A 23,897-nucleotide genomic window follows, 5' to 3' on the forward strand; every position below is an offset into this window, starting at 1 on the left:
GGGGGGGGGGGGGCGTCCCTACTCAGCAGGAAGTCTGCTTTTCCTTCTCCCTCTGCCGCTCCCCCCTGCTCTTGCTCTCGCTCTCTCTCACTCTCAATGAAAAATTTAAAAAATCTTAAAAAAAAATAAAATAAAAGGGGGAAGACCTCAGCCATTCTGAATTATTATAGCTCCAGGAGATGGAGGTGTTTTATTAGTCCATATAAATGGATAGATATATCACCACCAAGAAAAGCTAATAAATTATAACTAAGATCCTATGTGTAGACCTTAAAATTCCCTGTTTCTGGCAGTGCAAGGAAATAGCCAGGCAAGCCTAGATAAAATCCTGACCTCTACTCTACTTTTTTTTTTTCTTTAACGATGTGCTTCAACATGACCTTTTTCGGTTTTACTATAAGCAGGATGATTTCCACTGAGTTTTTCCAACAAGCAAATGATGTATTCATACATACATACATGCATATATATATATAACAGCTAGGCCAGATGATGATTGTAAGACACTAAACACATGGCCCCAGTCTTTTTAGAAGTAATTGTGTACATTGGAAAAAGAGTTCAGCGTGCACACCTGTTTCCCTCCCGTTGAACACCAACAATCCATGCCAACAGTAGAAAAACAGGTGCCTGTTGGGTTTGAGGATAGAGGCCCAGAATTTAAAAACAAAACAAAAACCCCAAGGCTTTAAGGAAAGCTTCTTTAGGTATATAATGGAGTCAGGGCTAATTTATCATTTTGGCCCAGTTTCTGTAAAGGCATAGGCTTTGCCTGTAATATTACCCCCCCCTACAGCCCCCATCTGTAACCTAAAAAAATATATGCTCTTTAGAGAAACAAGACCTGCTATGAACTAAATATTATGGGACCAGCTAGTCCTTTGGTTGGTGGGGTGGGCAGCAAAAATTTTTTTTTAAGATGAAGCATTTAAGGTTAGTGTTTTTGGAAATCTTGCTTTATTCCAGTTCAGATCGGTCATGTATGAACGACAGTAACGGTGTTGAAAAAAGTTAGATGGGCATGTGATATTTGGTTCTGTAGAATTTGTGCTGGGAACCCAACCACTGCAGCTACACATTGAAACGCATCATGTTACAGGGCGGGCTGTTTGGCTATTCTGATCACGAACCTGGAAACAAGGAGCTCCTGGGAGTTGTGAGAAAATGTATGGACTGAAATTTGCCAAGTGTTACAGAGCAAGATTCGTATGTTCAAACATGCTCTCACTGCTTAATTCCTTTATGTGCAGCAACCTTTAACCCGAGGGAGGAAAATGTGGTGCTTATAGAAACAGAATCTGGCCATTTATGTCCACAGCCATCACCCAAACGCAGAACGGCAGGAATTTGGCTAAATGGGGTGTAGCAATGTGCAGCTGGCGTTTAAAGCTGCACAGGTGCTGCCTAAGGACTATCGTCCAGGCTTCTTGTATTCCAGAACACTCCTCAAAAGGGCCTGGCTCAGACCAGAAACACTTGGAAGACTGTGTCTGCATTGCCCAGAGCCCGTCTTTTCTACACTTTTATGGGGGCTCCTTGATGCAAAACACTGAAAATGGAGATTTCTTAAAACTTTTGTCAGAAATCAGTTGCTGTCACAAAGGTGCTTGCATAACTTTTAGGAACCTTACTGCCTTGAGCATCTGTGTAACTTGCAATTTTAGGCCAACTGTGACACTCTTTATTCTTAATGGGTCCTTTCATATCAACAGACATATGGTACGGTTAGATTGGAAAAGCATCAGTCCTGGGGCACCTCGGTGGCTCAGTTGGTTAAGCATCTGCCTTTGCTCAGGTCATGATCCCGGGGTCCTTGGGGTTGAGCCCCACATCGGGCTCCCTGCTCGTTGGGGAGCCTACTTCTCCCTCTCCTGCTCCCCCTACTTGTGCTCTCTCTCTCTCTTTCTCTCTCAAATAAATGAAATCCTGAAAGAAAGAAAGAAAGAAAGAAAAGAAAAGAAAAGAAAAGAAAAGAAAAGAAAAGAAAAGAAAAGAAAAGAAAAGAAAAGAAAAAAGAAAAGAAAAGAAAAGCATCAGTCCTAGAGTCTTGGCTGTGACTTTTTCACTTTACCAGTGACTGCCAAATAATGATTATTTCATCGTCTCATGTCCTACAGTTATACTACAGGTTTTTTTTTTTTATTCTTCACGTATTGCATTGGTTAGAAGTTTCAGAGCGATGTTAAATAATAGCGTTGGTAGTCAACATACTTAGCTTGATCTTTACATTAATGGAAAGCTCTTCCAGAGTCTCAATGTTAAGTATGATTTAAGTTGTTTGTAAAAGTAGATCTTTTTAGGTGATAGAGAGTATCATTCCAATTCTAATTTATCAAGACATGTATCGAAAAGCCTGAAATTGACATTTTTTGCGTTTGTAATTTTAAACATACATAAATGTATCTTTAAACATATAATGTACATGTAACCATGTATACTAAACATATGAAAGTACAGGAAATAATGAATAATGAATCTCCATGTAGCCATCATCCACTTCAGCAATTACCAGGTTGTTGTTTTTTTTTCATCTTGATCCAACTAACTTCCCTTCCCTTTTATTATTTTGAAGCATATTCCAGACATGTTACATTGAATATATACACATTTCAGTATGCATCTCTAAAAGCTAAGGACTGTTTTTAAACATAACCACAGTACATTTGACACCCACAAATTAATGGTAACCCCATAGAAATATTAATGATCTAATCAGTGATCAGATTTCCTTTTATAAATATCATACATTTAAAACTGTTTGAATCAGGATCCAAGGGTGATGTAAGGTGAGTGGTTTATATGTCTCTTAACTCTCTTTTAAATGTCTCTATTTTGGTTTTTCCTTTTCTTTCATCCTCTTGGCCTCTCTAATTCTAGCTCTCTTTGTCTGTTGATCCTTCCTTTAGTTTTGTTTCAAAGAAGCCGGGTTATTTCCCCAGAAAAATTCTCCATTGTCTGGGTTTTGCTGCAAATTAGTAACTGTTTGTGGGTGCCCGATTAAATTCAGGTGTGATTTGGGGGGTAATACTTAATAGTCTTAAGGAAATTGATTGCTAACCTCATCAAATGTTGATTCAGTATGTACTGAAATGACCATATGGCTTTTATTGTCTGATATGCCATGATTTTTTAGATTTGTTGAATAAGATAATGAATTTGCCTCCTAATTTCTGTCTTCTGACCTTTCATCTACTTTCATTTCTAAATGTATTTTACTTGATGAATAAATTAACCTATGTCATTAAATGTCACATGGTAATTTCAGCAGCTTGCTGAGTAACTGAATCCTTGATCAGTCTTCTCTGTTTTGATTTGTTTTGTTTGGTTCTCAAAACTTTTGACTAATTTTCAAATTGACAGGTTAACATTTTCTACATTGACATGACCTTCCCCAACTAAATTAATACTGGTAGAAAATGCAGGGTATAGTTAAGAATGTACACCTGCATTTTGCCCGAGGAGATCTATAGATGTATCAAGTTAAGCCGGTAAAATGGACTGTTAATATTTGCTTTGCAGGCTGGATGGATTTTACTCCTTCAGAATAGGTATTGATGGGAAAAGATTCAAGGGACAGCTTGAAAGTTCGTGAACTCCCGTTTGGAAATTTTATACTTAAATAACACTGAGTGATTCGTAGAAAGCATATACCCAAACTGTATTTCTGGAGTTAACCTGTTAGCTAAGGAAAGATTCTTGGCTTTGTAGGGAAGAAAATACAGCTGCTTGTCACTCCAACCAGCCAATGGCCCACTGTGGGAAGAGACTGTCCCTCCCTCTTCTTTACAAAGTTTGTGACATCCTATGAAGTATTTGTCATTGTGATGTTGCTCTAAGAAGTAGTAGACTGATTACATTGTATCATGAGTGAAATGCACTGTCAGAGAAAAGGGAAAAAAAGATAGCAACTTGTATGTTTGAAAATAACCTTTCTTGACAATTTTATTTTTCTAAGGATAACACTATCTAGTGACACCAAATCATTTGCTCAGCAACTGCTGGGAACTTAGAATCTGCTTTCTGTTTAGCTACAAATGAGATCAGTGTTACAACAAAAATTATAATTTTGTTTTATGAGGAGAAACACCCGAAGGTCACTTTTCATTCTGCTGAAGGATGAAATAATAGGGTCTGCCCAGAGAGCTTGGAAGACAGAGAGGAATTAAACGCAATCTTATTAACCAACTTAAGCCACAATATACATGAACAAAACAGAAAGCAAGCATTTTCTAATTCACTTGTGTGACCTTGGGCAGCCTTCCCCTGTGTACCTCTGAATTCTTTGCTAGAGGTATTTTATTAAAGACCATAGAACTATTCTTTTGAGATGATTTGTCCCCTCTTTTTAAATATGGGATAAACTATAGGATATGCTCAAGTTCTTTCTCTCCACCATTCTGTGTGTGTTTCAATGACGCCAAAGCCCAGGTTCATTACTTACACCAATTAATTTCCATTGGCCTTAGGTGCCAACTTGTTCTTTGGACAAACTCTTACCGTATGAGTAGTCTGTGAACCTCTGAGCACTTTTAGTTTGTCAGCTAAGTTCGTGGGTCCATGAAGCGAGATGCCCTAATTCTACTTTAGAAAGTTTGGTTTCACGTATGGTCTCATGATGCTTCTTCTCTGGCTTCCCTTTTTGCTCGTTAGCAAGAGTTCAGTAGAGGAGAGGCCAAGGAAATGGTATGCCAGAGTAAATCACTATATTGGCTCTAGGAATCTCCAAGCCAGCACAGGATTCGGTGTTGTTGTTGTTGTTGTTGTTGTTGTTGTTGTTGTTGTTGTTGTTTTTCAGTGCCCCTTATCATTTTTTCCTCTTCAAGAATTTGCTATTCAGTGGAGGATTAAATTACTGCTCAGAAAAAGTGGCCAGCCCAGAATGACAACAGTGCTTCAGGACTTCTGAGGCAGGCTCTGGACTTTTCTTTTGGAAAAGTAATGACTCCCCCTCATTCCCTAGTCATTGACAGAAGCTACATGAGGGGGCCCAGCTCTTCCTGCTCAGCTTCTGTTCCAGAGCTTTCCTTTCAGGAGCCACAGAAGCATTTCCCCCCAGTGGGAGTTCAAAGTGCTTCTAGCACTTCATTGCAAGGAGCTGTATTCCAAGCAAGAATAATAATAATTTTAGATTTTTTTTGGTCTTAACTGGGAGTTCAAAGAGTACAAAAGCATGCAGATTTCTAAACACAGAGCCATTGAAGATATCAAAGGTTAGGTTGGAAGGAAGGAAGGAAGGAAGGAAGGAAGGAAGGAAGGAAGAGAAAGAAAGAGAAAAGAAAGAAAGAAAGAAAAAAGAAAGAAAGAAGAGAGAAAAAACAAACCTGTACTGTAGTGATTAACAGTTTCATATTAGAATATAAAAATTGTTAAACTTTGTATATTTCATTGAGAAAACTGCGTAGAGTTAGTTTAATTTTCTTGCAAGTAAATCATTAAGAATTGTCCTAAAAACTGTTAGTAAGGACTCCTTCACTCAGGGAAGTCAGGGTCTAATGATTGCTCCTTGGGGGTAAATACCATACACTCCTGCTAATCCCTGCTAATTGTCAAAGAAGAATAGAGTGGCTTCTTATCAGCAATTTGCATTTGTGTAATGGCCCTGCTCTGTTGGTGCTGTCTACTTCACTGATAAGGAAAACACCTCTTAAAACAAGCAAGAAAGTAAGCCATCCTTTCCAGCATTGTTTTCTTTTCAGCCTGCCTGGAGCAGAAAGTGCCTGGCATTCTGCAGGAAATACTGTGTGATTCTGTGGGAAAATATGTAGTGACGAACAGAGAACACTTCATTACTCCTCAGATTTTTATTGTGTATTTATAAAACTGTGCAATAATGTGTGATTTCCAAAATGTTACGTTATAAACAGTTTATACTATGTCCTATATACTATGAACATCACACTATTTTTTACATTTTATAGTCTAAAACTGTTAGGATAACAATATTGTAAGTACACTTGATTCAGTAACTTGGAGCTTTGGTCAGAAATCTTAAAGAATTGCATGGGTCTTGGAAGTTGAAAACAATCACTCATTTAAGACCGTTTTCTTTTAATTCAAATTGTTCCTCAATTTACTATCTAGGCAAATTTAGTGGTTATTAATTATTAAGAAGCAGTGATGATACAGTTAAAATAGAGTAGATTATTGATATGTCCTTAATGCCTTGCAGTCATGCAATGGTTACCTCCGCAAATTAGACAATCTCTCGTCATAATTTGTAGACGAATAATATACTAAGAACATTTGAGGCTTGATTATATGTAATTCCTGAGTCTGGACAGACGTGTCTTTTGCTTTTCTTTGCTCCACATTTATACCACTAGTAACAGTAACAGTATCATATATTTGCGTGCAGTGTTGCAACTGACAAAACATTCTATCACACTTCCCAACAGCCCTGTGACAGCACATTTTACAGCTGAATTTACTGAGGCAGGTTAGCTGGACAAGAGTCACACCGCTAGTAATTGGTAAAATTGAGCCTTGGATCGGATTCTTCTCAGCTAACTCCAGTACTCATTTCACTACATTGTATCTATGAAGGCCTCCTTTTAGGAAGAATTGTCACAGTCTTAACAGTTTTTAACCCCAGTAACTCTAGTTGTTATGCCCGTATCATGCACATAATAGGCAATCATTAAAGAATTGTAGAAGGGAAGAAGGAAGGAAGGAAGGAAGGAAGGGACAATGGAAGGGAGGGAGGAAAGAAGGGAAGAAGGAAGGCAGGCTAGAAAGAAGGGAGCCCTACTGTGTGGGGCAGGATTTGGGGAGTCTGTAAATGGTGAACTGAGTCTCCACATCCTTGGCTAAGTCAGAGAACCGTCCAGCCTCGCCAGGGATGGTCGTTAGTCCTGACCTGTATGCTGGGGGAGACCAGGTCAAGAGTGAGACACTCCACAGTACATTGTCTGGTAGCAAGTTACTGCTTTATTTATACTTTCTTCCTTCCGATATTGTAGTTGCTAACGTCTCAGGGAAAGTGTGTTTGGAATAAAGTATTCATATAAATGGCAAACATAAAGGTAGTAGATTCGTATTTTGCAGTATTCCTAATTGCTAGTCATTTGGCAACTTACGAGAAGGTGACAAACTCCCAGATTATAACAAACTAGTCACGAAGCGGGGAGAGGCCGGGTTTATTAAGTACCAAATGAGTGAGATCTACTTCACCTACTTGCAGGGACAACGGTGAGGGTCTTGTTTTATAGATCGAAACACATTCTACCTGCACAACCTTTAGCTTCACCTCTGATAAGGTCCCCCCAGCTCCCCTAGAAAGAATGTCATTTCCATTGCTAAGTTTAAGAACCTGCTTTGTCTGTTTCATTAATTTCTGGCAGAATTCCTAAGTAGAAACTGACTTAGCGATACAACATGTGTAAGCCAAGGAGAAAGGATATCACTGCAAAATTTATAGATCTGCTTAATACTGGCTGTGCACTGCACTGAACTGAGGAGAAGAAAAGGAAACCTGGCAGAAATCTGAAGGGTTCATGTATCAGCATCTCCATTCCAGATTCTTCTGCCAGTTACAGCTTATTCCTGTGTTTGGCTGTTGGTTCAGAACAGCTGTACCCAGTCGGCCGACACTTAGCATCACCTGGGAGTTCCTTACTGCTTTACAATTCCGTGATCATTTTTGTTCTTGCTGCGGCTAATGGATAGAAGTGGTAATAAGCACAATAGTCCATGATCGTATAAGATAGTTGCTACTGAATTTTCTCCAAGAATGATTGAACCATCAGATATCCCATTGCTAGCCTCAGGTGATGATCTAAGAATTTTCCAAATGAATGCGTCATAACTTGGTGCTGCAGGATAGCATTAAAAGGATAGTCATTTCAGAGGGAAATATTCTTAAACACCAAAAAAGGGGGATTATTTCCTTTCTTTTCAATTTTTTATTTAAATTCAATTTAGTTAACATATACTGTATTATTAGTTTCAGGAGTAGAATTTGGTGGTTCATTGGTTGCATATAACACAGTGCTCGTTACATCACGTGTCCTCCTTAATGCCCATCACCCAGTGACCCCATCCCGCCACCCACCCCCCTCCAGCAACCCTCAGTTTGTTCCCTAAAGAGTCTCTTATGGTTTGCCTTCCTCTCTGTTTTCATCTTATTTTATTTTTCCTTCAAGGGGGGATTATTTCTAGTTTTAACGTACATTTCTCTTAAAGTCCAAGGTGTGATGTATCTGTCCGTTGCTTCTGTCACGGCTAATCTTTGTTGTTAGTTTTATAATGTATATGGAGTGTCTGCTCTTGGGGGGAATGTTGGTTTCGTTGTTTGTAGTAAAAGCCTCAGGATTTGTTCTGGAAGAGCCTGGTGCCATGTTAGCGGCTCAGCTTGGTGAAGGGTAATCCTTGGCAACCTGTCAGGGAGTCAGAGACCACTGGGGTCTGCTGGAGGCTGAGTTTCTCTGTGGGAATGACTGGTGACAGCACACGGCAGGTGGTCCGCTCAGCGCTGTCACCTGGGGCAGCAAGGGAACCCGGCCCAATTTGTCATCCCACAGTATCCTGTCAGCAGTTCGAAGTCTTAAGCACAAAACCTTTAACATTTAAGGCAAACTTCCTCCTAGTAGCTTTTGAAAGCAATTGCCGTGGATAGAAATATTCATACACAGCACCCAGGTTTTTCACATGAAGATCTAATATTGGATTCAAATGCTATGTTGTGTGATGGTTAGAAATGTTGTCTACTCCATGATTTTGCTAAGTGAAATGATGCCAAGTACATGGCCCTCTACCTGACCAAGATGTGAGAGTGTAGCTGATGATACAGGGTGAAATCACCTCTCTTCCTCCTCTCCTTAGTTCGCTTTGTTTGGTTTGTAGATCTGAGAGGGATACCTTGAAATGCATTTTGAAAGGACTTTTCTTTGGAGTAATAAAAAAATCGACCCAATTCTTAATTATTCATAATAATGATTCAAGAGTAACATGCAACTTTGAAATCCCCAGATTTCCATTGTCGAGATTCTTGTCTGATTGATAAATACCTTCCATACTTGCCCAGTAATAATATCTGCTACTATTCATTGAATGCCAGTGTTGTGCCAGTTCCCTTAACCTAGATTATTTATGATCCCTACAAAAATCCTGCAAGAGTACCATTACCATTGTTTTCAAAATGGGGGAATTGCATTCTGGGCCGCTAAGTGACTGCTCAAGGATGCGAAGCTAGTAGGAGATGGGATTTGAACCAGATCATCTCCAAAGTGTAACTCAGCCTGACTCATCTTTGCTGTTACCCCTTAAAGCCATGCTGAGAGTCATGAAATGGCCCCAAAACATGCCCTAGATGGGAGAATACAAGGCAAGAAAGGCCTTACATAATTTGAAAACTGAATAATCAGACGTTGAGTATTTCTCTAGTTGAGTATTATCAACTAGAGTAAAAATCAAAATTGGAGAAGTCAAAAACAAAACAAAACAAAATGGGGACTTATGAAGGAAATGAAGGGAAAAAAGCCAAAGAAATGGAAAAAAAATACACGAGAGGCGAAATAAAAGTAAAAAAGGGCGTCTGAGTTTCACATGCAAATAATAAAATAGAAATTGAGAGGGAAGTCAAGGAATTAAAAATCACTAAGAATGAGTCACTAGCTGAGGAAAAAAATTTGTCTAAAGATACATTTTTTTTTTTCTTTTTCCTGAAAAAGTCAGTGGGATCTTTGTTGGCTTACCATAATGCTTTTGCTTTCATCACTCATGAACATGTTGTAAATTAGACTGTTTCGGGTTGAAACTGAACACTGCTTATGGTGTTCCCAATGGCGTAAGTGGGGAGAAGTTCTGGTATGAAATGCCCTTGAGTCTCAGCGCCAAGAGCTTTGGCTTCATTTAATCCATGTGCCAAATGGTGGAGCCATCATTTTCACTTCGCTTTCGCATATCTGAAGTTTGACAGGTGGATATCAAGCTTATCATAGTTGGAAACCAAAATGAAGACTAGTGTCTACTCCTAATTCAAAATGGATGAATTTTGTCATGCTGTTCTCCTTTTGCAGCGATATTAGACTCTTTCCATTTTCTTAGAAGTATGGCGGCAGTCAGACGTTCAACAGTGTTGTTCTGAGTAGAATAGAAATTTTGAATAGAGTGTCTCCTGATCTGTATGTTAATATATATTCAACTAATAATATATATTCTTTATTAGGAACAAATAAGCCACCTTGTATTCTTCTTTGCCATATGTATATAGATATCTCTCTCTCTCTCTCTCTCTCTCTATATATATATATATATACATATATCTAGATATAGATATCTGTATATACAGTATATATAGATCTAAAAACTGTAAGGTCAAATATACACATAAAATGTAATTTCCAAAATAAATCAGTAGTTGCCATTCAGAAGTGATACTGAACTTGAGTTGCACTGACATGACTTTATATCATTATCTTTGAGCCTTCCTGGAAAATATATTTTACTTACTGGCAGTTGGTCTTCTCTTTTCCAGTTTCCTTAGAAGATAAAATATTGGTTATAAAAAAATGTTGAGCCTTCTCCCTATTCCATTCGAATTAAATTAATTAACTGTGATTACCCTTTGATAATTTTATTCTATTTAATTACACCCAGAAAGTACTTCACTTGTTTGCTGTTGTTTATTCAACCTGAAAGTGTAGCGAGGTCCGCCGTACCTTACGCGAACTCTTCCTTTTAAGAGGATTTAAGACTAAAGGCTGTTTAGAAGAGGGAAAGACACATGTAAACCTTCCCCTTCTTTTTCTATCCAGCTACGTCTACGTCTACAACCGGGACAAGCCATCTTGTAAAGTGTGCAGAGAAGGAGAAAACTTTCTGTGTGAATGGAGGCGAGTGCTTCATGGTGAAAGACCTTTCAAACCCCTCAAGATACTTGTGCAAGTAAGAAAAGAAATCCTCTGTGTGGCTTTATGTCCATAATGGCTTCTTTCAGATGATGCCATGTCTCAGGATGTCTTGTTGCTTCTTTTCCCGATTTTGTTGCATCCTGTTGAGTAATGCTGTTTTATTTGTAGAGTGTTTTGAAAAGTTCACACTGTTTGTCATCTCCTCTGTTACATCCAGAATTGTTTTTTGCTTTTTTCAATTTTCTTTGTGCCTTTGTATTTATAAAGTTGCTTTCCCCGTGGTTTTCCTCACTGGTACCTAGAAGAGATGTGCAAATATCATCAAGGCCTGTAACTTTTGAAACCTGCTTCTCCATCCAGTATATGAACGAAGCTGTAAGATAATGTGCCTTTTTACCCCAGTGATCACCTGCAAAATGAATAGGACAGCTAAAAGCAGCAGAAGGGCAGAAGATTCTTTCCTTACGCCTCTGTGACACTTGGCATTGGCTTATTGTTTCACAACAATTTAAAAAATGGAGTTTAGGTTGATCACTAATAGGGGACAACAAATTGCACATATTTGGGAATGTATTTAGCGTGTGTCCCATCACTGGGTGCAGAAGGCAGACGGTTCTTTCATGCTCTGCCCTTGTTTGCAGATAGATGTAGAATGGTGCTCTTTCCAGTGACCTGAAGAAGTTGATGCACCATTAAGAAGGATCAGTTATTCTTTCTTAACAGGCAGAATGAAACAGTGATAGTACCAGTACATTAAATATTGAAACCTTGCAGTTAAAATTAGTAGGTCTTATTAAAACCCCATGTTTATTGTGCCATGCCTTTTAAGTCTCCTCTTGGTACTTAGGCTGTATGTGGGACATGGACGCATATAATCTGATGTGGTAAAAAATGTGTCATGTCCCACTGAAATGATGAAAAACAGTATTTATTTTGCAGTTGCCCGATGGCTGTGTCCCATTGTTCTAAAGTAGCAGTGGTTATCATGAATGAGAAAAAAAAAACCATGCCATCCTAAAAACTACTTCCTGTTCCAGAATATGAGCTTGTGGCTTACATGTGGACAGAGAAGAGCAAGTTTGTCAGAGACACACTGAGCTAATAGAGCAATTAGCAAAATGAAAAAACAATCATATAAATCATATACAAATATTTATGGGCCAGTTCTAAAAAAACCTTTTATTTTTTAGAAGTTACAGCGGACATCATTAAAGACACGTGTTTTAAAATCGTAACATCAAACAAAAATATCATTTGGTGGGAAATGTTTTGCCGCGCCCTGTGCTGTTTTAGACAAGGGCTGTCTGTAGGGGGTCTCAGGTACTAAGGTACTCAGGTACTAAGTACAAGTGAATAAGTACCTCCCAGAACTGCTTTCTTGCCCTCAAAAGCTTTTTTTTTTTTTTTTTTTTTTTTTTTTTTTTTTTTTTTAAAGCGCTCCTTATACAAGAGCAGAAGTGGTTCCAAGAGAAGACAAGTTTTGGTAGTTGTGTAGCTGATTTTATCAATGAAGACAGGCAACTTAGAAAATTAAATATAGTCTTTTAGAATGAATAAAAGACTAAGAATCACAAGAATAGAATTCTAATCCCAGTTACTAAACATCTCCTTCATAGAGATAGGTAAACCAAGATAAAACTCACAGGTAAAAGGCCTTTGAAAAATTTCAAAGCAAGGTGAAAATGCAAGAGCATGTAGAAGATGATTTCTTCCAGGTCCAAATTACTTCATCTGACTACGAGCGTTTATTGGTTTAGCAATAATCCTAGAGATTCACTTTTTGATCCCCAGTATGTTGAAATCTTACATACCCGTAGTAAAGAATAAAAGTTGGTCGGTTTTGGTCTTTGGTTCTGCTGACTTGCTGTGAACACAACCCAAACATGGCACCCCCATTGTGTATCATACTGAACTGGGATGAAGAAATTTTACAATCTCCTCCAAGGTTTTCTCTGACCAGAATAGAAACAAACAGAAGCTGAGAATTACAATCTATACAATATGAGGTTCATTCATTACATGGGGAAATTCTCTTATTCCGTCCTAATCTTAGGCAAACCACCTAATTATGTTTTAATAAATCTCCTTGAAAAAAAAACATTGAAATTATAGGTCCTTAAGTTCTCCTTCTTTTTTAAACAACTGCACCCAGATTATCTATGTCTCATACCATTACTTCTTGAGAAAAGCATCTGAGACCACTATATTTTAATTATAATAATGAAACATGATCATTTTTCATCATAGCCTTTGCAAAGATTTACAAGCTGCATGAGTGCATGTGATAGTTTCTGAATACCTCTAAGGAGCCAGTACAGTGATTTTCCACATATTAATTTCAGCTATTTTGCAGCCCTCCCACGTCCTACACAAAACATGCAATCACATAAGTGCTGTTCATTTGTTCCATTTTGGTATTGTGCCAGCAACCGTAATTTTTTTTCACCCACCAGTTTTTCATTAAATTTTAAGCCCAATCCAGCAAAAAATACTTGCTGTATATTTTTTTAATCTTGAAGTGAAATGTTTGTTATTCGTCTAATAAATATTAAAGCAGCAAACCATGAAGGAATACTCCATATCCCCCAAGCTAACTGTCTAGTGGGTATGCTTGTCTTCCACTTCTCAGCAAATTGGCATCACAATTTTATTGGGTGGGTTTGGTTTTTGTTTTTTGGGGTCTTTTTGTAATTATAATCTTTCAGAAAAGTGTTGAAAAGCTTATCACTGGATCTTGTTGGAAAGAAAATCTTTGACACCTATGATTTTGGCAACTGTTTGACCCCCTTTTGGACCATGTCTTTTATTGAAGCATCAAAGCAGGCTAGTACCTTGAGGGAAGAATTAGTATATTTAACATCCAGAATATTTCAGGCCTTTTTCGTTGAATGAAAGTGTTTGGGTTTTTTTTTTTAATCCTTGTATTAAAAACATCTTTAACATAAAAAAATTATCACTACTCAGAATTGAAACAAAGGCAGTGATATACCATGTCTTTTGATAGTATACTGTTCACTAGACCACATGAATAGAGACAGAAGACATAAAAAATTGGCTCATCGTGGTCCTGTGTACAAAGCTAGTTCATAGTTTCCATATGGTCCATCTGTCTAAAGCAAAACATTGCTGAAGCATGAGCCACATCGTTCAAAATCAACTTTATCCCATGACTCAGAAACACCACAAGCATGGAAGTTTCCAAGTAGTCTCTCTGGTCACCTAATCCACTGTTGTCTTCTTGGGAGTTGAAGTAGAAGACTGTACAGCAGGTCTCTTCTGTCTCTCCATGTAGAACAAGGTGTTCCAAATGGATTAACCATGTAACAGTTGAACACTTCTCGGAGGAGAGGTTTGCTGGTTACTTGGACATCCCCCCCTGGGGACTGTGGGAATTTCGGCGGTCGTTCTCATCTTTTATATTGCTCTTTTCTCCATAGTAACTTAAAATTTATCCTGGGGGAAACAATAGTGACTATTCCAGATCACATAAAGACAGGAGAAGAATCATTCTATCTTTCACCATTTGATGCCCTGTGTAATCACGTTTCAAAAAAACGAGACAATTTGAAATAATGTCCAGATTTTCCTCTTTGCTTTTCCCTTTGTTCTTGTATATCAGTTCTTCTGAATAGTTTCGGTAGAGGATTATTTTGGAAGATGTTGATGTGAGTTTTTTTTTAATCTAAAAATGATTTTATACCAGACCATATTTATAAACCCATTATGTTGTCCCACGGACAGATGTGGCTTTCCCATGAGGGGATTAGAGTCTTAACCACCAATTTTCGTGAACAGTCTTGAGCCCTTTCACTTCAACTCTCTGGACAATATCTTTATGTATAATATAGAGTTAATATGTTCTCCAAATTTCTTCCCAGGGAGTCCATGAAATTAAATGAATTCATTTCTGCTAAAGTATTTCTAACTCTGGGGAAGCAAGATTTTTTTTTTCCTTATAATAAAAAGTAAATGGTAGTATTACATTTTCTCTATAGACATTAGACAAATACATACACCTGTCTTAACAGACTATGCTAGCATGTTTAAAAAAAAACAACCATTTCTTCATTTTACTTAATATTAACAGTCTTACTTGGTTTGGTGGGGCTGCCAGCTAGCTTTAGCATTGGACAGGTCATTTAATATCTCTGGCCATAATCTTCCTTATAAGCAAAAACGAAAAACAGAAACAAACGAACAAAACTTGCCTTCAAACATGAACTTACGATTTTGTATCATTTTTATGAAGCTGTGTAGTATATATAAGGGCCTATAAAAATACTCGTAACTGGAGGAGATAAAGTCACAACAGATATGTTATAATAAACTCAATAAATGAAACATTAAACATTTGTTTATAGAACAACTATGTCAATGCCAGGCATTTTTGAAAACACAGAGAAGATGGAAGGCATGGTCTCTGGTCCCTGGGAAGTTAGTCTGTTTAGGAAAATGAAGTGGCTAAAATAGTAAATCAATTAGAGTGAATATATCCCAAGTGGTGCAGTGCTGATTATTATGGTAATGAAAATTGAAAGAAGGAAAAGAAAAGACGGGAACAACTTGGAGAAGACTCTCTACACATAGCCATCATTTATGTCGTTTTTTCCATATACCAGGCAGGCATTGGGGCTACAATAAGCTTTTCTGCAAGACCCAGTGACATGCACAGCTAGGCCAGCAGCTCCATTCTGGGATGCAAAACAGACACAAAAGAACAAAACAAAACGAAACAAAGCCAACTTAGACATGAAGACCAGTTTATGAGCTCCAAAGGCCAGGCAGACATTGTGAGACCTTGGACATTGTGAGAGCTAATAGGGAGTATTAGTAACTCCTGGAGCAGGAGAGTGACACGGTAAACAGAGAGCAGACGTTTAGGGAAGACAGACTTCCATGCAGGCTAGGGAAATTTGGGGACTAGGTCAGGTGGGGCGAGAAAGTCAGAGACACTAGCTAAGGTTAAAGTTTTATAAAATCTTGGCATAAAAATGATGATGATATTTATAACACATGTTAGTAGCTGGATTAACATAATTAAATGAGGGGATGATGGCTCAAATTCATGGTTGTGTCCTGTGGCCTCATTATCACGGCTGTAGAGGAGAAATTTGAAACAGATAAAAGGAATATGTATATATTGGGTCAGAACCTATAGTCCGTGAGAACAGACTGCTTACTGTACTCGTGTTCCAGCCCTGGCAGTGTTCATTCTTCCGAATGGGTATGACACTTGCCTGTAGCACTTCTCTGTTCTTAAAAGCTGTAACATTTAACAGATGGAGAAGCATTTGTGAGAGAGAGTGGGTGCAACTCTGGTCGCTTAGATCTGTGATCGGCTCTTGAGATGACCACATCTTCCATTTCTTCTATGTTTCTCGTGCATTGAGAATCCTGCCATGGGCTTACCAGGTATTTATTCACTCATTTTGACTTCGACTCACTAAGGCAGATTGAAGGAAATCCTTTTGTCCTTATAGAAAACAATTCAGGTGTAGCTGTGCCTGAAATCAGCTACACTGACTAGGTGTTCTTAATAGTTTGCTTCCCTTTTTCTCCTAAAATCAGTGAGGCGGCCACGTGTTTATTCGTCTCCTCCTACGAGGCAGCTCTGTGCTAGTGTTACCATGAAGTCCTGAACGAAAGCCCTGCTGGGCTCTGCCCACACGGAGGCTGTAGGCTACCGAGAGTAGCAAACATATTTCAGGTCATTAATTTAATTTAATTACAAATGGCAGGTGTGCCAAGCGCTGTGAGGGATATTTAGGGAGCTAAGGGAATGTATCAGGGGGCACCCCAACTAGTCAGAGGTGGAGACTGTGGGGGGAAAAACGTATATGCAGCCCTCGCCTTGAGAAGCAAATAGCCTATTGAAAACGAAACGCAATTTTGAAATGTTTATATGGAATTATTTAAGTAAAAAGTGAATATTTAGCTGTTTCGTCATAAAATGAGGCTGGCGGAGTAGATAGAAATGTGAAGTCCTGAATCTCCAAGCGTTTGGACGTGACGGGAGGAGGACAGCCTCCAGAGAGGAAGACGGGACCGTAGAGTGCACTCAATACGTCCTCGAGTCACAGTGACCTGGAGATGTATGGGATGTAGATTGATCCCATATCCGATGAAACTGACCCCAAACTTACCAAGATACATCATGTCGAGTAAACAATGGCGAGCATTTGAGTCTGCGGATGAGCGTTTCAGAGCAAGCTGTGCAAACAGAGCTCGGGGAAGGGCACCAGGTTCAAACAGGACGGCTTACTTCATCAACACTGCCGCCCTCATTATTGGGACTGTATGTCTTAGACATTGAAAAACGACACTGGAGAGCCAGGACCACTTTGATTTTTGTTTTCCTCACCATTTACCCATGAATCCAGCGTGGCCGCTCTATGTATACTGTTATCTCCTGGCTTGAGAACGAGTCCCCGGCTCATAATAAAAAAAAGGAAGCGTGGCGATGCATGCTAGCTGAACAGCAACGGGGAGGTATATAGGGTTGGATCCGAAGGAAACGTTACTGAAACTTTTTATAGTTAATATTTTCTTTAATGATGTTGAGGAAGGCCTTCCCTTGAGGAAATAAATATCTTTTGCAGATGATGCCATCAAGAACACTGAAACACGAATTAGAAAAGCATGTACAAACCTCGAGAAATTTCACTTAAAGGTAGATATCAGAATGAGGTTCATCGTGGGGAAAACGCAGACTAATAGTAACAATACTTTTGGGAAAGAGTAATCGACAACACAGATACTCAAGCAGTGAGTGAGCGAGGTCTAGCCAGAATGCCGAGCAGGGGAAGGGGTGCGAAAAGTCAGTGCTTGCAATGTGATACTGTAGAAAAACAGACCAGCACCATTTAAGCTTGCGTAGACACTGCCAACTCTAGCTCACACGGAATGAGAGCAAAAGGCCTTCCCATCTAACACTTAAACTCACTGAGATTCCTTAAGATGTATTTGTTGGCATTTCCATTAGTTGATATTTGTAAACATGAAACACCCAAGAAATTATTTCAGAGATTATACAATATGAAGGAAATACCACAGCTCGTATCGAGGCAGAGCAAAAAAAACAGTAGGGACTCTTCTTTTTGAGGCAAGGTATTTTTTTAAACTGTCCAAATATCTCATTTTTTAAAGATTTTTTTATTTATTTATGTGACAGAGAGACAGCCAGCGAGAGAGGGAACACAAGCAGGGGAGTGGGAGAGGAAGAAGCAGGCTCCCAGCGGAGGAGCCCGATGTGGGGCTCGATCCCGGAACACCGGGATCACGCCCTGAGCCAAAGGCAGACGCTTAATGACTGCGCTACCCAGGCGCCCCCAAATATCTCATTTTTAAACTGGGGTGATGACCAGGAGGAAGATAATCAGATATAGACCTTGTTTCCCTTTTCCTGCCTGATTAAGGAGGGGCCTGATGAAAATTCATGAAACCAAGAAATAAAGGGGGTCTGAGGATGGTTTAAAAATTGACCAAAAATTGACCACTTATAATGGTTTATAAAATTAGCCAATGGTAAATAACTAAAAGTTTCTTGGGGGTCTGTAAGTATCTTTGAATAGGTCTAGCAGCTCCACCAGTAAATGGGAAATAGTATCCCATTAGAATATAAAAACTTTACCAAGCACTAAATCAATTCTCAAAATACATGCATGTATGATTAATTACATCGTAAACATATCAGGATAGTCACCAAGTATTAAGGTTGTTGTTAAAAAGTTTTTATTTTACCAATACTATGTTCAAGTCTTGCTTAGTAGATAGTACTACTTTATTGAGTCCTAGGTAGACTGGCATTTAAATAGTAAGATTTCATTTTGAAGTAACAACTTATTATTAAAGAGTTATCGAGTCTTTTCCAAATTCCGAACACAACGTTAAAGATTTCTGTTTAGGGGAATGAGTCTGTGAGAGGGGCATTGGAAGGTGCTGTTAAAAAAAAAATTACTTAGGAGTCGACAGAGTAGAGTCATCTGCCATAAACTATACAAATAAAAGCCAGATGTTCAATATTGACCTGTTCTTGGCAAATCAGTTGACTATAGGAAAGTCACTTTGATACAGTTCTTTATTGGACAGTGCATTCTGACACTATCTTAGACTCGGTTTAACAAACATTTTATGAGAGCTTTTGACAAGGTAGGCACTGTGTTAAAATTAAGAGATACAGAATGATCAAAATATGGTCACTGTCCTCACCACAGAGAATCCCCTCCCAGACAGGCGAGTGCAGGGAAAGAGCTCAGGACAGGGAGCAGTGCAAGAGCCCAAGAGGGAATCATCAGCCAGGGCATGGAAGTGGGAGATGGGGAGATGGAGGTCAGGGAAGGGTCAGTTGGAAGAGGTGATACTTAAGTTCAGACAAAACTGTGAATTTTCATCTCATTAAGCACAAATGCAGAACAAAGATTATCATGTTAAGAGCAAATACTAAAACAAAAAATAATACTAATTTTCATCTTCTACTCTGATCAATGAAACAAATGGTTTCAGATATGCATATGTATTATATTTGAGGCTACGATAGAGGCTTGATTATTATTCAAACAGATTCTGCTAAGCAATAAAAATCTTGGAATTTTCCCAGACTCATGCCAAAGCATATTGTTCAGAATCAGATTAAATTTACCATACTCTTTATCTCCAAAGAAAGTGATAGATTGGATGCTTAATGTAGAATGCTAATTTAGAAATATGTCAGAAGCCAGACGGTCTCCCTGTCTTTCAGAAGTAATTCCATAGAAGTTAATCAGAGCTTATAGATCAGATGAGTTTCCATTTGCATATGGTTTTCTCTACACAATCAGTGCAGTCTGCAGTTTGCTTACGTAAAAGCTCTCTCAGTCTCTGCTCCCTTCCATTGGATTTGGCAACAACTCGAGATGGCCACAAAAGTTACGTGATGACCGTTGCTGCGCGCTCAGATGGCTTTAGGAATAGGTATTTGCAGTTTGTTTTCTCTTCGTAATGGTCTTAAAAATCCATCCTATCAAAAATGTTTTTTCAATGTCCTGGAGTCCTCCCCGCCTGGTGACACATTCCGAAGAAACGCTGTCAGAGTTTTCATACAGTGATTCCATGTGTTAGGATGAGCCTTGATTCCTAGAACCTTTGTGGTGAAAGGAGCCTTTGATAAATCACTTAGTTAAGTCCCTCCATCTTATCACTGAGGAACACTGAGGCCTGTTGAAGTCAAATGGACTGCCCACGTCCAAGCAGCAAGATAACTGTGGTGACAGGTTAGAGGGACTTCGTCTCCATCTTCCGAGGTCAGGGGCCCTGACACCTTGAACTTTAATGTGCATATAGATATTTAGGGATCTTGTTAAAATGCAGGTTCTTCTTCAGTAGTTATGAATTGGGGGCCCAAGATTCTGCATTTCTACTAATAAGATCTCAGGAGATGCTGATGCTATTGGTCCACCAACCACGCTTATAATAATAAGGCTTTGCCCTAAGAAAATGTATCTGAGTGAAGGTAAATATTAGCATAAGGGTAGTTTCGGTTCAGATATAACTCATATATCTGAAAAAGATTGGCAAACCTTCAGCAGATCTGGTTTTACTATACCAAATAGTCTATGTCATCTTATGATGGAGATAAACCACCATGCCATAATGCCACTTTCCTAGGAAACATCATTTTAGAGAAGTTCATACTAATCAGAAAATTGATTAAGATTTTTGATCCACTTCACCTAGTTGTCCTGTGCCTTCTCATCTCAAAACTGGCATCCATGATGCATAAATAACAATTTTCTAATAAGTGCATTCCTTCTCTCAAAGGACTCATGGTTCTTCAGCTTTGTGTTAATTTCGCAATCCTTAAATCAATGCACTTCTTACCTCAAATGGTTCTCCCCCACCTTCCCCACCATACACAGTGTTCGTGGGTCTTATACCATGTTCATTGTATGGAACAAGTGAATTATTGTGTGATCACTATGAGAATTCTAATTTTTATCAAGAATGAAAACAGGTAAGATGACATGGTCATTATAGAATATATCCTTAATTCTGCATTACCTGCTTAATTATAGGGTATGTCCATGTGGATTTGTAGTCCTCGTTCAGAAATGAATACACAAACAAAAACCCTGTGTATTTCAGGTCATTATGTGAAATAAGTTCTATGGAAAACAGGTTTCCATGTATTTTCCTCATGTATCTGTGAAGACATTCTTATTGAAGCATGTGTAATGACGTCTTTATGAAAAATGACCCAACCTCACCATTCTGGATTTCTCTAGGTAGATCTTCCTCTATTCACTGCTGCAAACATATTCTAACCAAAAATAACCAGTTTAATTACATAAAAATGTTTTGAAGGGTTGAAAAGAGCTACCCCAATACAAGATGTTTGTTGTCAAGTTTATTGATAATACGCTAATGATCATAATTATACTTTACATTTGCACAAGAACTCATGGGACTAAAAATCCACAACCACTAGTATTTTATCTTACAGGCCATGCTTCATGAAATAGGAAAATTAGATATACCAAATCACTTGGTAACATTTTTTTGGCATTAAATATGGTTTTAAGGCGAATGAGAAAAATATCACCCTTATATTTGTAAAAATGAATAGTTTCATTCACATTTCTTTGATGCCAAAAAAATAGTGTTTATTCTTATTTACCCTGGAGCAGACAGGGTCATGTGTACATCACGAGGTATGTGCTGTCACAGCTACGTTTTATTAGGTGCTTTGCATGATCATTATGGTCTAGCTCAGCTATTAATAGTAATCACGGCTACGGGTGTTGAGCATCTATCAGTGTGTTTGCTTCCTAGAACCTTTTGATGGCCCTATTTCCTAGAGCGTGTTATTGGGTACAATGAATCCAGTTGAAATGCTTTCGTTACTGATAAACAGCAACAAAAAGAGCAATTAGAAAGGACTTCCAAAGTTAGGCGCATCCCCATTGCATGACCTTACGAAGGGTATTGTATCAACATTCTAGAATTTAGGTGGGTGAACATTGAGTAAAATGAAAATGTTATACCACTGAAAAATAGTTCTATTTTAGATGCGAAAAGACGTCTATTAAGTACGACTGTAGAAGAGTAGCCCTTTAAATTTTAAAAATGTATTTACCTTTGATTTGGGACCCATGGATGCAGTGAAATGTGTGCTTATAAACAGTCTGCCTCTTTCTGTCGTGCAGTATTAAAAACGAGACCTCATTTGTTAAGACCTTAAAAAAAAATAGGGAATATAGTTGTTCTTGTCAGTAATCACTAGAGTATGTAAGCTCTTGACTTTTATTGTGGTTCGATGATTAAACTAACATAAAACTACCTATGAAAGTACAGAACTGAGTGTATATAGACCGAAAAGCTCAGGATTATTTAAATAATAAAAGATCATGGATGGAACCGTGTTAGTCCTTATCAAAGCCAGTGTTTTAACAAGGTAGGAGTCAGTGCCCAATGGCAGATAAGGGAGGGTGACTTAGCAGGCCTTGCCAGCCCTGTTCAACTTTTCAACCTCCCTCGAGTTAAATTTTGGTCAACTGTTCTTAGCAAGACTGAAGCAAACCACCTCAAAAGTATATGCCCTGCAGTGGTCATGAAACATGGTTTTCTAAATGTGTTCTTTTCCTTTTCTTCATGTTGTTCGGTCACCAGGTCATTGTAGGAATCTCCATATTCCATAGGAGGAAAATTGCCAGTCTGAAAATTCAGTGTCTGTAGCGTTCTATTGCTTATCACATTTTTGCCCTCTAGGTGCCAACCAGGATTCACTGGAGCAAGATGTACTGAGAATGTGCCCATGAAAGTCCAAAACCAAGAAAGTATGTTAAAATAATCTGAAATTTGCTTTCTCCCCCAAACTACAGCAACAATTACTACCACTTGGTGCTTTTACAGTTCGGTTGTAACTGATTCCTTTTGTCCTAACAATGGTTTAAGCACTCGGGGTGCAAACGCATTCAGTGGGAGTGACAGGTCACACTATCTCCCAGCTTGGGCCCCAAAGATCATCGAGGTCAATGAGAATGACCCTCCAGGATGGCCGGTGAGCCTGGCAACTGTGGCAGGCAGGCCAACCCCCAAAAAACCCATTTCCTTCCAAATACCTTTGACCAAAGCTCTCAACTGGAAAACGGACTCGAAGAAAACCCCCGAGTTCAGTGTAGGTGAGTCCCTTTGAAAGAAAGCCGTCCCTTAAGATGCTGCCATCTTTCCATCACGCAGACCCTAGGACCACATTTTCGGCCAAATTTTGAGCCGGTGGGGGTGGGGAATGCCGGAGTCTGGAAACCGTGGTTAGGACAAAGACTCAGTTCCCGACGGTGAACTCACCAAGTTCAGTCAAATGACACTGAAGGAGCTTCTTTCTAGCGTGTATTCACCTCTTCTCTTTTTCTCTGTTTTTTCTACCATTGTTTTTTGTTTCTTCTCTCAGGTGCCCAAATGAGTTTACTGGTGATCGCTGCCAAAACTACGTAATGGCCAGCTTCTACAGTACGTCCACTCCCTTTCTGTCTCTGCCTGACTAGGAGCATGCTCAGTTGGTGCCGCTTTCTTGTCGCTGCATCTCCCCTCAGATCTCACCTAGCGCTAGATGTGTTTTACCAGGTCTAACATTGACTGCCTCTGCCTGTCGCATGAGAACATTAACCAGAGCGATTGTATTACTTCCTCTGTTCGTGACTAGTGGGCTCTGAGAGACTGATAGGTGCGTGAGGCTCCGGGTACTTCTGAAATTGATACTGAATAATGTGATACAAAATGGTAGTCAATATCTCTCACACAGTGCAATTATAATAAAGGCATTTCAAAGTCTCACTTTTATTGATAAAATAAAATCATTCCGCTAAGCAGTGCATCTTCTTTATAAAAGACGGCAGCATCCTCCTGAAAGGGACGTTGCTAAGTTGTAATCCATATGCACTTGAAATGATAGTAAGTTAATTTTGGCTCCGAGTGTGTTATTGATAACAAATAAACATCCTAAAAAGAGTTCAGATGTTTCTCTTCATTAACAGTTTGCATGTAGGTATTAAAAAAGGCACGGAGTAGGAAAAT

The 23,897-nt window shown here is 38.8% G+C and overlaps 1 protein-coding gene across 7 annotated transcripts in view; it reads left to right on the forward strand.

Moving 5' to 3' along the window:
- NRG1 (neuregulin 1) overlaps positions 1–23,897 on the forward strand; it is a 1,047,504-nt gene that overhangs the window by 1,004,072 nt on the left and 19,535 nt on the right. For 3 of the 7 annotated variants that reach the window (XM_040643286.1, XM_008710921.2, XM_040643290.1), the window contains 2 exons: positions 10,755–10,884; positions 23,275–23,333. In XM_040643286.1, the coding sequence (XP_040499220.1) occupies positions 10,755–10,884; positions 23,275–23,333 (189 nt within the window). Of the gene's footprint in view, positions 1–10,754; positions 10,885–22,592; positions 22,661–23,274; positions 23,558–23,897 lie in introns of those variants that run through there. The other 4 variants (XM_040643287.1, XM_008710920.2, XM_040643288.1 and 1 more) reach the window with 3 other exon arrangements.

This window comes from Ursus maritimus, unplaced genomic scaffold (genome assembly GCF_017311325.1).
Source record: "Ursus maritimus isolate PB19 unplaced genomic scaffold, ASM1731132v1 scaffold_28, whole genome shotgun sequence".
Classification (NCBI taxonomy): domain Eukaryota; kingdom Metazoa; phylum Chordata; class Mammalia; order Carnivora; family Ursidae; genus Ursus; species Ursus maritimus.